The following is a 13,994-nucleotide window of genomic DNA, read 5'->3' on the forward strand; positions in this document are numbered from 1 at the left end:
CAGGTCCAGCAGGTGTGAGTGGGCTTTCACACATTCCTGCCCCACTTCCCCTGCCCCACCCCTGCCCCTCTGCCCCCCAAACCCTGCAATCTGTCGAGCTCCAAAATCAGCAGAATGGGGCTGTGGCATCCTCCTGCCTCCCCCTCCAGCCACCTCCTCCCCTGGTGCTGCCAGTACCAGAGCAGAGCTCACCAGCTTCTCCCAGGCCAGCCGCTGGTGCAAGGTACCTACAGCTTCCCAGCAAGATGTTAATTTTAATAGGGCAGGGAAAACCCTTCAACATCCATCAATCCATATTGGCAGAGAGCTGGCGTGTCCCTGAGAGACCACATAACCCTGCCCCTCTGAAGAAACGGAGAAGTGAGACATCCAGCTGGACAGGGACAGGGAATGCTAGGTGAAATGCCCGTGGGACCAGTGGTGAGGAGATATTTTGAAGCAAGGCAGCTCTGCTCTTCTCAAACTGCACCAAATATGGAGGGCCCTATTTCTGAACAGTCCTCTTGGCCAGATGCCTTGGGACAGCATCATATGAGCCCAAAGCCCTAATGCCACCACTCTTGCTACTCCAGGAGAAGCAGAGCGAATCTGCCGGGCCCTCCTCCCTCTGGGCCTGAGTATGACCCCCCCCATTCCCCACCAGAGAGGTCACACGGCCCTCCACTGGGCAGCCGTGGGAGCCTGAGCGGGAGCCGCCAGCAGCACAATACAGCGCGAGGAGCCCCAGTGCTTCCGCCGCCCAGTGCTGCCACAGCTAGGGTGACCTCGGGCAGGTCCCCCGCCACCTTGACCCTCAGTTCCCTATAGATAAAATGAAGATAGTCACAGTGCCCCCTTCATACGGCATGAGAGTCTAGTGAGAGAATGTACAGAAAGCATTGAGTCCCACCCACCCTGGGTCTGGCATATAGGAAGTACCCAATAAATGTTAGTCTTCAGTACCTGGCGTGGGACACCCCCTTCTGACCATGGCCATCCCATTCCAAGGTGCCCGAGTGTCTGGAAGCACCAGAGGGTGGCCCAGGGGGCACCGTATGGGGTGGGAGAGGGTGTTCTCATCCCTCCTGTGTCTTGTTTCTGGCAGGAGTAAGGTTCTGTGGCTGCACAGCTGCTTCTCCTTCCTCTACTTCCTCCTTAACCTCGTCTTCATGGCTCATCACTGTTTAGGGTTTGTGCCCAAGAGGAGCTACAGGGTGAGTAAGTGGAAAGAACTCCCAGAACTGTTCTCTCCCAGCCAGAAGCTCCCCCGTTGGACCTCCCCACTCCCCGCCCTCAGAGGCATCCCAGTTGGGCACATTCTGCACACCTGTGGGGGGCAGTCTCACCTGAGCAGGGCAAGCCTCTTCCCCTTAGCCCAGTGGATCAGTACCTGGCACCTAGCACAGCTCTCCTGGTCGGTAAACCATGGAAACACTTCTACACTGGTTGGTAAACAGCTGCTCCCAGGTGCATCCTATGCCTGTGCCCTGCTGCCCCCACCCCCCTCTGAAGACCTCTGGACCCCCACCTCCCACCACTAAAGGGTTAACAAACCCCTGGACCAGCAAGGGGCTTCCATCCTGAGTGCTCAGCGCCCCCTGCTGGGGAGTTCCCAAGTTCCTTGCCCTTCCATAGTTCTGAGGTCAGAGACCCCGCCCCCCAGGGACTGGCCTCCGTGTCCCCACTGTCCTGGTTTGGGTCACCCCCACCCCAGCTCCCAAGCAGGCCCTAAGATAAGGGTTTGCCACAGCGTTCACTTATTCTAAAAGTGGCTCCTAGGAAAAACTCTAGAGGGTGGGGAAGTGAGATGGAAAATAAGGTTCAGGTAAGAGGGAGCCGTCAAGGAGAGGCTCACACTGCCCTGGGAGTCCGATAGGACATGCACCCTAGAGTTTTCCCAGCCTAGGGGAGCAGTCGGGCACTTTTCTACCAACAACCTGTCCATCACTGGTTGAGGCGCATCTGGGGCCTTACCTCTTCACACACCTGCTCCCTGACATTGGCAGCCCCGGTGTTTAAAGTGCACAGCTGCCCTTAGGGTGTAGAGGTGAAGCTGAGGGGCTGCAGGTGGGCCCAGCAGTGCTGCCTGCCCAAGCCCACACCCACACCCATATGGCCCAGCTCCAACTCCAACTCCAGCCCCAGCCCCAGCCTCAGCCCCTGCCCCAGCCTCAGCCCCAGATCCAGCTCCAACCCCAGTCCCAGGCCCAGTCCCAGGCCCAGCCCCAGCTCCAACCCCAGGCCCAGTCCCAGTCCCAGCTCTAGCACCAGCACCAGCTCCAGTACCAGCTCCAACCCCAGGCCCAGCCCCAGCTCCAGTACCAGTTACAACTCCAGACCCAGACCCAGCTCCAGCACCAGCATCAGCACTAGTACCAGCACCAGCAAGGGAAGGGTATTTGGGCTGTCCTGGCTCTGGTGACAAAGGGGAACGGTGCAGACTAACACCCTGGGCTCTGTCCTCAGCCATTCAGAGCTTCAGTGTAATAGGATTCTCTCCCTCCCTTGATGGCATCCATCCTAAAGGACCAATACACTCTAACCCATCCCAGAATGCAAATCCTCATACCTCTGAGAGGCTACCCCGAATGCTTTGGCCTGCAAGCATGGAGGCTTGGGCACCCTTGACCAGTCTGGACTCAGCTACTTCAGGTTTCCTTCTTGTTACCAGAAGCTTCTGCTGAGACTCCCATCTCTTGAAGCTCAGTTTACCAGACCTGAGGGGATGGCCTGGGAAGACATTTCCCACTCACAGAATAAAATGTAAAGTTTGAGGGGCTTCCCCATCCACTCCCCAGAGTCTACTCTCCTCCTAACCCCCCTGCCCAGTCTAATGTCAGGGACAGCCCTGCTATGTGAACCTCACGTGGCACAGTGGAGAGGCAGCAGGGCTGAGCAACGGCAGGGCCCTCTGGTTAGCACAAGAGCACGAGTACACGAGTAGCCCTTGCTCCTCCCGGAGCTCTGGTCTTCCTCCCCGGCCTGATCTGCAGCCTCTGGCTCTCGCTCCCTTGACCTCAGCTGTCTGTGGCAGGAGGCCTGCACCAGGACACCAGAGAATAACAGAGATGAAGCATGCCTGCCCTCAGCTGCCCGCAGCTGCCCACAGCTGCCCACAGCCCACGGCACACAGCCTGCTGAATTCAGGGACACAGGCCCAGGCAGCCTGGCTGAGTAGCAGACCTACTCCAGACAGTTCTGAGCCACCAAAGACCCAGACGTTAGGAGTCCTGTGTAAACACAGTCTTCTTTCTCCATTTGCCCTCCCCACCTAGGTCACAAGGACCCTAATGATCACCTATGTCCCAAAGGACATCCAAGACCCTGAAATCATCATTAAACATTTTCAGTAAGTGGATCGAGGGGGCGGAAGCATTGGTTACCTTCCCCCCAGTAACCCTGCCTGGATCTTCATGCTGGTAGTAAGGTGCCGTAGGATGCCAGAGCGAGAGACACTCCAAGTGGTAGCCCATCCTGGACCTGGCTCAGGATTAGCCTTCCAGAATGCAAGAGGCCCTGGGGCCAGTGTAGGGTCTCTGAAGCCAAGGGCTTTCCTGCGTGGTGTGAGTGTGGTGGGGTATAATTTTCTTCCTTTCCCTCATTCCTCTAACCACAGAGCCCAGTGAGCTCCTGACTGCAGTTATCTAGAGCAGGTCATGTTGGGGCATCTTTTGTGGCCCAAATTCCTAGCCCCAAGAGCCAATTCTCTCTGGTGAGCAGCAATTTCCAGGTCTGCTCCCTGGCTCTACTCTGGATCATCTGGGAAGGAGGTGGCAAATCTCAGATTACCAAGGATCAACTCTGAAATTTGACTTTAGGAACAAAGAATGGAGTCCTCCCCCTCCAAAAAAAGGGACCACGGGCAGCTGAGCCACTCAGCCCTGTGGGCTGTAGTTCCGGGTGGGCGTGGGGGTAGGATGGCCCATCCCCAGCACCACAGGCTGGCTCAGCATCCATGTCTGTGGCTACAGTGAGGCCTATCCGGGGTGCGTAGTGACCAGAGTCCACTTCTGCTATGACGTCAGGAACCTGATCGAGTTGGATGATCAGAGGTGAGTGCAGCGGGGCCTGTCTGGATCTGGGATGGGAGTGCAAGGGGAGGATGTGGCGGCTCTGCAGGCCCCCAACCGCAAGATCCTTGTTTCCATTGCCCGCTGGCTGACAGGCGCCACGCGATGCGGGGCCGGCTCTACTACACTGCCAAGGCCAAGAAGAGTGGGAAGGTGATGATCAAGACCCACCCCTGCTCCCGCCTGTGCTTCTGCAAGTGCTGGACCTGCTTCAAAGAGGTACCTGGCCCCGGCATCAAGGGATGCAGCAGAGGAGGGGCTGGGGCCCTGGGTCTCCAACTCTGTCCAGGGCTGTGTACCTCCAGCCCTATTCAGATCTGCTCAGGTGCTGTGGCACCTAGCTCCTCCCTCCCTTTCCACCATACCCTGCCTCTCTGTTGATAATACCGAGGAGCTGAGGCCTTTCTTGGATACCCATCTGGAGTGATCCAAGAGGGCTTGCTCTTGCTCACTTCCAGTCTTGGATGGGAGGACCAGAGAGAACACAATAGACTGCTGTAGGCTGCCGTGCCTCAGGCTTTCAAAGGGCTAGGACAGGAACATTTGAAGGTGCTCGGCTCCGTCTTAGCACCCAACCACCATGGCTTGGAGGAGGCCACAGGGCAGGACTGAACTCTAGCCAGTCTAGAAAATGAATCATCCCCATTTCCTGAAAATGCTGCAGACACATTCTATCCCTCCTCCGGAGTCCAGCCCAAGTCCAAAAAGCAACCCCTAATCCCCAGGTGTGCCTCACCTTCCCCGGATCTAAGAGCAGGGATCCAATGTCAGAGTTACGACCTTTTCCTGTTCTCGAGTTGGGATCTTGGAGCCCACTGGGATCCTGAGCTCTTTGCCAGGCTTTGAAGGGAGTTGGGGATGGAACCAAAGCCTCAGGCCTACCACCTGAGTGGAGGGGAGGCCTATGTCCAGGCAAGGCCTTCCTAGAGCTGTGGCTTCTCCAGCGCTGAGGGCCAAATCTCGCCCCAGGTAGATGCAGAGCAATATTATAGTGAGCTGGAGGAGCAGCTGACTGACGAGTTCAACGCTGAGCTCAACCGCGTTCGGCTGAAGCGTCTGGACCTGATCTTTGTCACCTTCCAGGACGCCAGGATGACGAAGCAGTGAGTGCCAGGGCCAGCGGCTTGCTGTGCCCAGCCCGGCCCTGTGAATGGGCTTCTGCTTCTCTGAAACCATCCTCTTTCACCTCCATTCCAGTCAAGGGGAGAAGGAGAGAGAACCTCCCTCCAGTTCTCCATCTTCTGACCACCCCTCAACCCCTCCATGCGCCTCAGAGGCGGCCGCTGTCTTGCTTTCCCGAGCATGTCTGCATCCATTTCCCCACAGCTGCCAGACTCTGCTTGTCTCCAGAGATACCCAGGCTCTGGGCTCCCCATTCTCATGTCCTTGCTGTAGCACAGAGGTGGTCAGGATAGACATCTTGGTTTCTCTTCTAGGCCTTGACAAGAATGAATCCATTTCCCCCCATTAGACATCACCCCTTTCCTCATCGTGAGTGACAGAGTCAGGGTAGAGAAGCTCTACTTGCTCTCTGCTGCAAGGCCTCCCCTAATTCGTAGCCTTACAGCCTCCTCCCTCCTCTGCCCCAGCCTCTGGCAGCTCTACCTTGATAAGGAGTGGAGTAGCACTCTGGAAAGTTTTGGAAGGATCCTTAGGACAGGATCAAATAGATGGGAACCCTAGCATAAGTCCCTGGAGTATTGTGGGGCCCTCCTCTCTCTTGAGGGAGCTGATCATACACAACACTTTGTCCTCACCCACCCATACTCTATAAGGGAACAGTGGAACCACCTAGAATTTGGTCAAATACAATTGTGTGTAATTTTGCAAGTCACTTATACTCTCAAATTTTGTAACTCTCAATTTTGGTCCACTTATATCTTCCCTGTCTACCTACTTCCCAGAGGGTTAAGAAGCGATATATGTTCTATTTGGTATATATGTTATATAAAACAATATACCAATATAAGACAAAACTGTTTCTCTTCTGAGATACCGTCATTCAGTGGAGCGAATCTGAGGCTTAATTACAGCAGAAACATGAATTAGAAGACCAAGGACTCCAGTGCCAGCACCTGTCCCTCTTTGGTTGTGTCTTCAGGGACCTCAATTTAGTAATCTGTGCAATTGGGATTATATTCATCGTCAATTAGCACAGTGTCCGGCACACAAAAAGGACTCAGTTGGTAGCTATTAATACTAAGATGAGGCTGAAATTAGTACCTCGCTTGTCACCCTCAAGGAAAGAGCATATGTTTTTGCTGTCACTGCCATCAAGGGGAAAAGACTTCAGCTGAGACCCATGTGGTCCCCTCTCTTCCCAGGCAGGCCCTCCCACTGGTGCCTCTTTCCTCCAGGGACTAGGCTTTAGGAGCTGCCCACCTCTAAGATCCTGGGAGGCTTCACAAATCCCCAGGAAGTGGGGCCATCTGTAGGACCCTGGCATGGGACCCCTCCTGAGACTGTGACCCTCACACAACCTCTGCCTCCTACCCCCATCTCCGCAGCATCCGGGAAGATTACAAGTACATCCAGTGTGGCGTGCCCCCCCAGCAGTCTTCGGTGACCACCATCGTCAAATCCTACTACTGGAGGGTTGCCCTGGCCCCACACCCTAAAGACATTATTTGGTAAGCCCCCTCTGCCCCTCCCTTCTCCATTCAGCCCCTCCCAGACCAAGGAAGAGAACAGGGTGGGAAAGGAATCTGAGCCAGTTCCCCTACTTTGTTCCCCACTGGGCTTGGGCACCACAGCCTCTGCCCACCCCTAACCCCACCCCACCACGAGGGCCTTGACAAAGAGTGTGACTGAGGGGCAGATCCGGGGCCCGGTGCATTCAGGTCTGGGCCTGGCGGGGTGCGGGAGGGGGCTGAGTTAGACCAGGGCCAGCCAGGTCTCTAGCCGGCATGCTGGAAGCCACACGTGGGCCCCGTCTAAGGGCTGGACCTGAGATCCTAAATGCGTCTCCCTCCTCCATCCCTCCCCAGGAAACACCTGTCCGTCCGCCGCTTCCATTGGTGGGCGCGCTTTATCGCAATCAACACCTTCCTCTTCTTCCTCTTCTTCTTCCTCACCACGCCCGCCATCATCATCAACACCATCGACATGTACAACGTCACTCGCCCCATCGAGAAGCTGCAGGTCCTGCCTCTGCTCAGGCCAGGCGTGGGGCCCCAGGGAGATGAAGGAAGAACTCAGGCGAGAATAGGGTGGGGGGGCCCCCTGGAACACGGCTCTGGAGTCCAGGCACCGCCAACATTGTGGAGGTGGCAGCAGTGTAAATGGTATCGTAGAGTGTCCTGTGTCCTAAAGGGATTGACTGTGCAGGTCACTGCCTGTCTGAGGGACTGGAGCGGGAAAGGAAGGAGGGGGGCTGTGGGGGTGCTGCAGGCAGGTTCTGGAGTGAGCTGTGGAGGGGATGGGTGGTCCAGTCATGAGGGGGCTTGGAGGGCTCCTTTAGATTGGGTCACCCTGGGCCAGCGAGGGGTACAAAAGGTGCAGCAGAGGGTGTGGCAAGTGTGACAGCTCTGTTCTCCCCACTTTCTCTAGAGCTGGGCCCCCCTCCCCATTTGGCACATAGGGGTGAGGGTGGGGAAGAGTGAGGTCAGTTCCCAGGGGGAAGAGTGAGGTCAGTTCCCAGGTGAAGTGGGACCTTCACCTCCCTCACTTGCACACACACACCCGCTCCGGGCTGGGAGCGCTGGTCCCTGAAGGTGTCATGCAGGGACTTTGCCCTGACAGAGACTTCAGAGGAACTGGGCCGGCCCATTTCCAAATCCTATAGCCTCCAGGCTGTTATAACAGGCCTAGAAGGCCTCCACTTCCGCATTATCCTCATCCTTATTCCAGTGACACACGCCCGCACGCACGCATGCACGCACGCACGCAGTCAAGCCATACTGCTTGGGCTGCTTGTCAGCTTCACAGGAGGGACGCCTCAGCACAGCTGCCCCTAGGGATTCTTCCCTCACACCTTCCCCCTTCTCTCCCACCTGTCACATGACATCACATTAAAGGTAATGTCCCACCTGCCTTCTCTGAACCATGAGGTCAGTGACAGCTGCTGGCTCTGGCCCTGGGGTGAAGTCACCACCAGGAGCCCAGGCTGCCCCTCCAGGGACCTCAGCATAGAAGACCCGTGCCCCTTGAGGGCACTCCTTGACCTTGGGGTGTCAGCCTCAGCCCAGACCCCTGGCCAGCAAGGCTGACAATGAAGACCAGGACCGCTGAGCAGCCTTGGGGAAACCAATCCTGCTCTGGGACTAAAGCTGGGGGAGAAGAGGCCAGAGGTGGGGGAGAAGCAAGGGTGGCCCGGAAGGGGAAGGGGCACTGCTTGTACTGACGTCTCTGCACGTCTCCGCTCTACCCCTACAGAGCCCGGTCATAACCCAATTCTTCCCCTCCCTGATGCTCTGGGCATTTACAGTGATACTGCCTCTGATCGTCTACCTCTCCGCCTTCCTAGAGGCCCACTGGACCAGGTGAGATGGGGGCTCCTCTTCTAGCTCTCTGCCTCTCCTGTTCTCTGCCCCGGTGCCAGCCCCTTCCCCAGCCCACTCTCCCGCCAGCCTGGGGGCTCAGGCCTCCCATCTGGCCTAAGGAGTTGAACTGACATGGGATGGCTTTGATACCCAAAACCATCCCAAGACACTATGAGATAGAGATGATAGAGATAGAGATAGAGGGAGATAAAGATAGGTTTTTTTGAAAGAGGAGACCGAGTTGTCTCTGGGCCCCTGGCCTCAGGGATGCTGAGATTGGGCCACCACCTCAGGCATGTTCAGGCCCAAAGCAAGGCCTCCTTGGACAGCTCCTTCAGCCTCCAGCCATGCACTGAGGGTTTGGAGCCGTAGGCAGAGAGTGGCCTGGAACTTTAGGCAGGAGACCTAGGGTGAGGAGAGAGCAGGACTTGTCTAAAGAACGTCAGGAAGGCTGTCACAGAGGAACCTGTGAACTCAACCTGACTGTAGGCCCATGTGGCCCGAGCAGCACCCCCATTTTAAACAATAGGACCTATAACTAAGCCCGAATAGCAGGTTAGCCCTACTAGTTCTATGATGGTAGCCATCTGGGTAGAAAATATTTACCATATCCTGGGGCAGGTGGACCTGCTTTTACCTGAAGACCGTGTGGATCTCAGAAGGGATTTCCTGCACCTAAAGTTCTTACCATCCTAACAGAAGCCCTTACTGGTCTTTTCTCTGTCCAAGAACATGGCTTTTGTAGATTACTGAAACTCGGCAGGGATCCTGAGTCTTGTTGGTAATGTCCCTCTAACAAAGATATCAAGCCCACAGCGCACGTGTGCCCTTCCTCCCCATCCCGTGCCCGCGGCTGACCAGACTAGTTGACTCTACTGCCCTTGCCTGCTGCCCCCAGCTGCAGCAGAGCTCCCTGTGCTCTGTGTAGATGGCTTTGGTATGCACTAGCCAACCGATTGTCTCTAGGCCAGGGAGCTGTCTCTGTCTCTCCATCCATGCTGTTGTTAGGTCTCTGGTTCTTATCACATGTTTCTTTGTTCCCTTCTAGATCAAGCCAGAATCTGATCATAGTGAACAAATGCTATATCTTTCTGGTGTTCATGGTGATTATTCTGCCCTCTATGGGACTGACCAGGTACCTCACCTCCCAGTATCCCTCCTCTCTCAGACAGGCTCACCCTAGAGTTGGAACCTCCTCTTTCAGATACTATAGGCCTACCTGTGGTTGCTGCAAATCCATTCCACAAATGACAGTCCAATGCCTGTCATGAGCCTAGCATGAGCCAGGTATCATGTGGACGCTAAGGCGTCAGCCATGAACTCTGCCTTCAAAGAGCTTATTATCCAGCTGGGGAAACAAGCCATGCCCATCAGCTAACCGACAGCCTAAGGTGGGAAAAATGCAGCCAATGTACAGTAGAAATTCGGAAGAGGGAGAAAGCACTGTGGGGAAAACGGCTGGTGAAGGTTTGCTAGAAGAGGCGGCCTTGAGATGAGAGACCAGAGGGTTAGGGGCGGGGGTGGCCCAGCATTAAGAAGGCAGAGAGGCAGTGTGGACTGGCAGCTGGGATATTAGAATGCAAGAGTCTCTAGGGATTGAATAAGGGAGGACAGAGGGAGGGAAGACAGGCCAAGAGGGACTGAACCCCAAGCCTAGATTCATTAACTAAAGGACCTACCTTATTCTTACTTCTAGTTTGGATGTCTTTTTCCGGTGGCTCTTTGACATCTACTATCTGGAGCAGGCATCCATCAGGTTCCAGTGAGTACAAGAGTGTATGCCCCAAGCACGCTCCCAGGGTACCCTGGAGCTTCCATAGGTCCATACCAGGTAGATACACGTCTCCTTCATTTGCCCACACGGGTAGAGAGATGAATGCATGCAAAGACTCTCATTAAGCAACCTACCTCTTAATGCCATGGACCCATTTGGCAATCTGGTAAAGCCCAGGGATCCCTTCTCTGAATGAAGTTTTGGAACGAATTGTAAATTTATAGGAAACTGCTCCCACACTGTCCTGTGTATCCTTCATCCAGTTCCCTCCCACCTCTGGTAACATCTGGCATAATTATAGTACCCTGTCACAACCAGGAAATTGACATTGATACAATCCACCCAGCTTATTCAGATTTTGCCAGTTTCATATACACTCTGAATAGATGTCTTTAAATGCACAAAATACCTGGGTTGAAAAGAACACCAATTATATTGAAATATTGTTACCAAAATATTTCTAAAAGTAAATTTGTAATAAAAATCTTTATTAGCACATTTAATAAGAGGACAATGCATTTTGAATACAAGTAAGCTGAAGTTGCATTCTTTTTTTAAAGATTTTATTTACTTATTCATGAAAGACACACACACACACAGAGAGGCAGAGACAGAGGGAGAAGCAGGCTCCATGCAGGGAACCTGATGTGGGTCTCCATCCCAGGACTCCGGGATCACACCCTGAGCCAAAGGCAGACGCTCAACCCCTGAGCCACCCAGGTGTCCCTAAAGTTACATTTAGTTTTAAAAAGCGTCAGTGTGAATGCTGAAGCTACTTAGCTAGCAGAAGAGCATTCAGTTGACTGGGGTGGCAGGATCTTTGACAAAACAACACATAGATCACATTGGACATCCAGCCAATTTTGATTTCTTTTGTTTTGTTCTTAGGTTACAAATGTTGAAAATCCCAATTTTCACAGATGTTTGCATCTTTATTGTGATGTCACAAATGACACACAAGCTTTCACAGCTTGTTTTATTTATTTTTAAAGATTTTATTTATTTATTCATGAGAGGCACAGAATGAAGAGAGGCAGAGACATAAGCAGAGGGAGAAGCAGGCTCCCCGTGGGTAGCCCAATGTGGGACTCCATCCCAGGACCCCGGGATCATGCCCTGGGCCCAAGGCAGATGCTCAACCACTGAGCCACCCAGGTGCCCTCACAGCTTGTTTTATAGGGCAAGGACCAGAGTTCTCTAAAGTTTCTGCAGTTAAAACTATACTTGTGATAAGTTGGACTTTTTTTTTTCTAGGATGAATGAGTGCATCTTTGGTTAGGTCAGTATCTTCGATACAGTTGTATGAGAGAGAAAAGAGTTGTAAGCCCATGACTCAACTTTGGTGCCATCAAGAAAGACTAGTTTTTGAAGGAGTTCTGAAATCTATCCAGGAAGCTCGCAGATTTCTCCTCTCAAAGAAACTGGCAGAATTGTGTAGATGGGGACACTGGACAGCAACAGAGATGCTGGGGCACCACCGTGAGAACAGGCAGTGTGGCCATTCATTCAGATGGCCCAGTGGCTCCTAGCTGAAGCTGGCCAGCTATGTCAAGAACACCCCTTGCAGACAGAACATTTCAGTCATGTAAAGTTAGTGTGTCTAATTTAGCCATGTGTTTAATAACTACCATCACTTTGAAGTGATGGTGAGTGCAAAGGTATTGTCAGATATCACCACCAACTGCAGTGGGCTGATTGCAACGGTGACAGGGTCACAGCCGTAGCTGACATCGCTGTGATTTGTTGCCCACGTTCTTATTGGAAAGAAGTGGTACATTGCAATTAGAGGCTTCTGAATGTCAAGATGTAATTCTTTTCCCCATTCTATGTCATAGATGCCCACAACCCCCCCCCCCACCATGGACTCTCTGGGATCTAGGGGTCCTGGTCAAGCACCTCTGCTTTATTATTTTTTTTAAGATTTTATTTATTCATGAGAAACACACAGAGAGAGGCAGAGACACAGGCAGAGGGAAAAGCAGGCTTCCTGTGGAGAGCCTGATGCAGGACTCGATCCCAGGACCCCGGGATCGTGCCCTGAGCCAAAGGCAGACGCTCAACCGCTGAGCCACCCAGGTGCAGCCATATGTCACTTTTCTGAGGGCATTTCCACAGCACTTTATGTTTTTAATTATTTCTTCACCTCTGCTTTAGATCACGCCAGAGCGTATATTTCCCTACACACCCACCCTTGACGTAGACCAACCCCATCCCTGCTCAGAAGGGTGTGCATGAACTACAGTGGGCAGGGGGCACATGTGTATTGAAGCTTACTCTCCCCATCTCCACCCTCACCCTCCACCCCTTCCCCGTCTCCACCCCTCCCATCTCCACCCCCACCCAATATCCCCCCTCTGGCTTCTGTGCCATCTTCCACTGTCCCCGCGGCCAGGTGTGTGTTCCTGCCAGACAACGGCGCCTTCTTTGTCAACTACGTGATCACAGCGGCTTTGCTGGGCACAGGCATGGAGCTGTTGCGCCTGGGGTCCCTCTTTCTATATAGCATCCGCCTCTTCTTCTCCAGGTCGGAGCCAGAGAGAGTCCACATCAGAAAGGTGGGGGCCGGGCCCTGCCCTGCACACACTCCTTCCCATGGGAGGGGGACAGAGGACCCAAGGAGTGAGGAGAGGTGGGCTGGGGTTGGCAGGGAGCTGGTCCGCCAGGCTGAGCCTCCGGGGCCGCTCCTCGGGGATAGACCAGGAGCCACAGAAGGAGCCGAGGCAAGGGGACCAGGCCACCAAGTGAGCCCCGGCTTCTGCCCCAGAGCCAAGCCATGGACTTCCAGTATGGGCGGGAGTACGCGTGGATGATGAACGTGTTCAGCGTGGTGATAGCGTACAGCATCACCTGCCCTATCATCGTGCCTTTCGGTGAGTCTTCCTTCGGGGCCCCCAGGGCCACCCCACCTCCCCGGCCCTGGCCCCAGCCTCTCCTTGCTCTGCTGATAGTCTGTCCCAGGCCATCTCATATTCCAGCAAGCGGCCCGACGTGGGGGGGCTCAACTTCTACCTACCGGAAGGTGCATGACCCTGGTGGCCGCGGGGGGGCACCAGGGGTGGGGGGCTGGCTCTGGAAGCAGCAGCCCCCGAGCGCGCCTCCACCTTCCGGCCCCCCAGGACTGCTGTACCTGTGCATGAAGCACATCACGGACCGCTATAACATGTACTACTCCTACGCACCCACCAAACTCAACGAGCAGATCCACATGGCTGCCGTCTACCAGGCCATCTTTGCACCGCTCCTGGGTCTGTTCTGGATGCTCTTCTTCTCCATCCTGCGATTAGGTAGGTACCAGGCCTGCCTCTGCTGGTTCCCCTTGGCTGCACAAAGCCCTCAACAACCCCTCTGCTCTGGTAAAGCAGAAAAGGCCTGAGAGAAGCAAGGGTTGTTCCTGGATGGCAGCCCCCCAGGCGGCTCCTCCAGGCCTAAATTGGGCTCGTCCCAGCAGAACTTGGAAGCTAAGGGGACGGCTTGGACCGACACGGTCCAGATCGGATGCACTTTGGTTTACGACCCTCAGAGCAAGGAACATCACCTTCCTCCATTCTAACACAAGGCTGGTCAGAATAGAATATTCGCTATCAGGGTCAATTCCCGTGACCTCCCCCCAGGACCCTATAAGATGCCTGGTCTCTCGGATTCCCTAAAACCTGGAGGAGGATTGGGGTCTGCCCAGTGGCCAGCTTTCCC

At 54.5% G+C, this 13,994-nt stretch overlaps 1 protein-coding gene across 10 annotated transcripts in view; it reads left to right on the forward strand.

The window, feature by feature from the left end:
• TMEM63C (transmembrane protein 63C) overlaps window positions 1–13,994 on the forward strand; it is a 131,382-nt gene that overhangs the window by 108,478 nt on the left and 8,910 nt on the right. For all 10 annotated transcript variants that reach the window (XR_012036970.1, XM_072839458.1, XM_072839455.1 and 7 more), the window contains 13 exons: window positions 1,085–1,193; window positions 3,255–3,328; window positions 3,951–4,031; window positions 4,145–4,268; window positions 5,019–5,152; window positions 6,557–6,679; window positions 7,037–7,190; window positions 8,424–8,530; window positions 9,579–9,665; window positions 10,227–10,292; window positions 12,697–12,859; window positions 13,069–13,174; window positions 13,421–13,588. Coding sequence is in view for 9 of the 10 variants with exons in the window: in XM_072839458.1 (XP_072695559.1) it covers window positions 1,085–1,193; window positions 3,255–3,328; window positions 3,951–4,031; window positions 4,145–4,268; window positions 5,019–5,152; window positions 6,557–6,679; window positions 7,037–7,190; window positions 8,424–8,530; window positions 9,579–9,665; window positions 10,227–10,292; window positions 12,697–12,859; window positions 13,069–13,174; window positions 13,421–13,588 (1,496 nt within the window). In the remaining variant the exon portion in view is untranslated. The remainder of the gene's footprint in view (window positions 1–1,084; window positions 1,194–3,254; window positions 3,329–3,950; window positions 4,032–4,144; window positions 4,269–5,018; window positions 5,153–6,556; window positions 6,680–7,036; window positions 7,191–8,423; window positions 8,531–9,578; window positions 9,666–10,226; window positions 10,293–12,696; window positions 12,860–13,068; window positions 13,175–13,420; window positions 13,589–13,994) is intronic.

This window comes from Canis lupus, chromosome 9, assembly GCF_048164855.1.
Source record: "Canis lupus baileyi chromosome 9, mCanLup2.hap1, whole genome shotgun sequence".
NCBI lineage: Eukaryota > Metazoa > Chordata > Mammalia > Carnivora > Canidae > Canis > Canis lupus.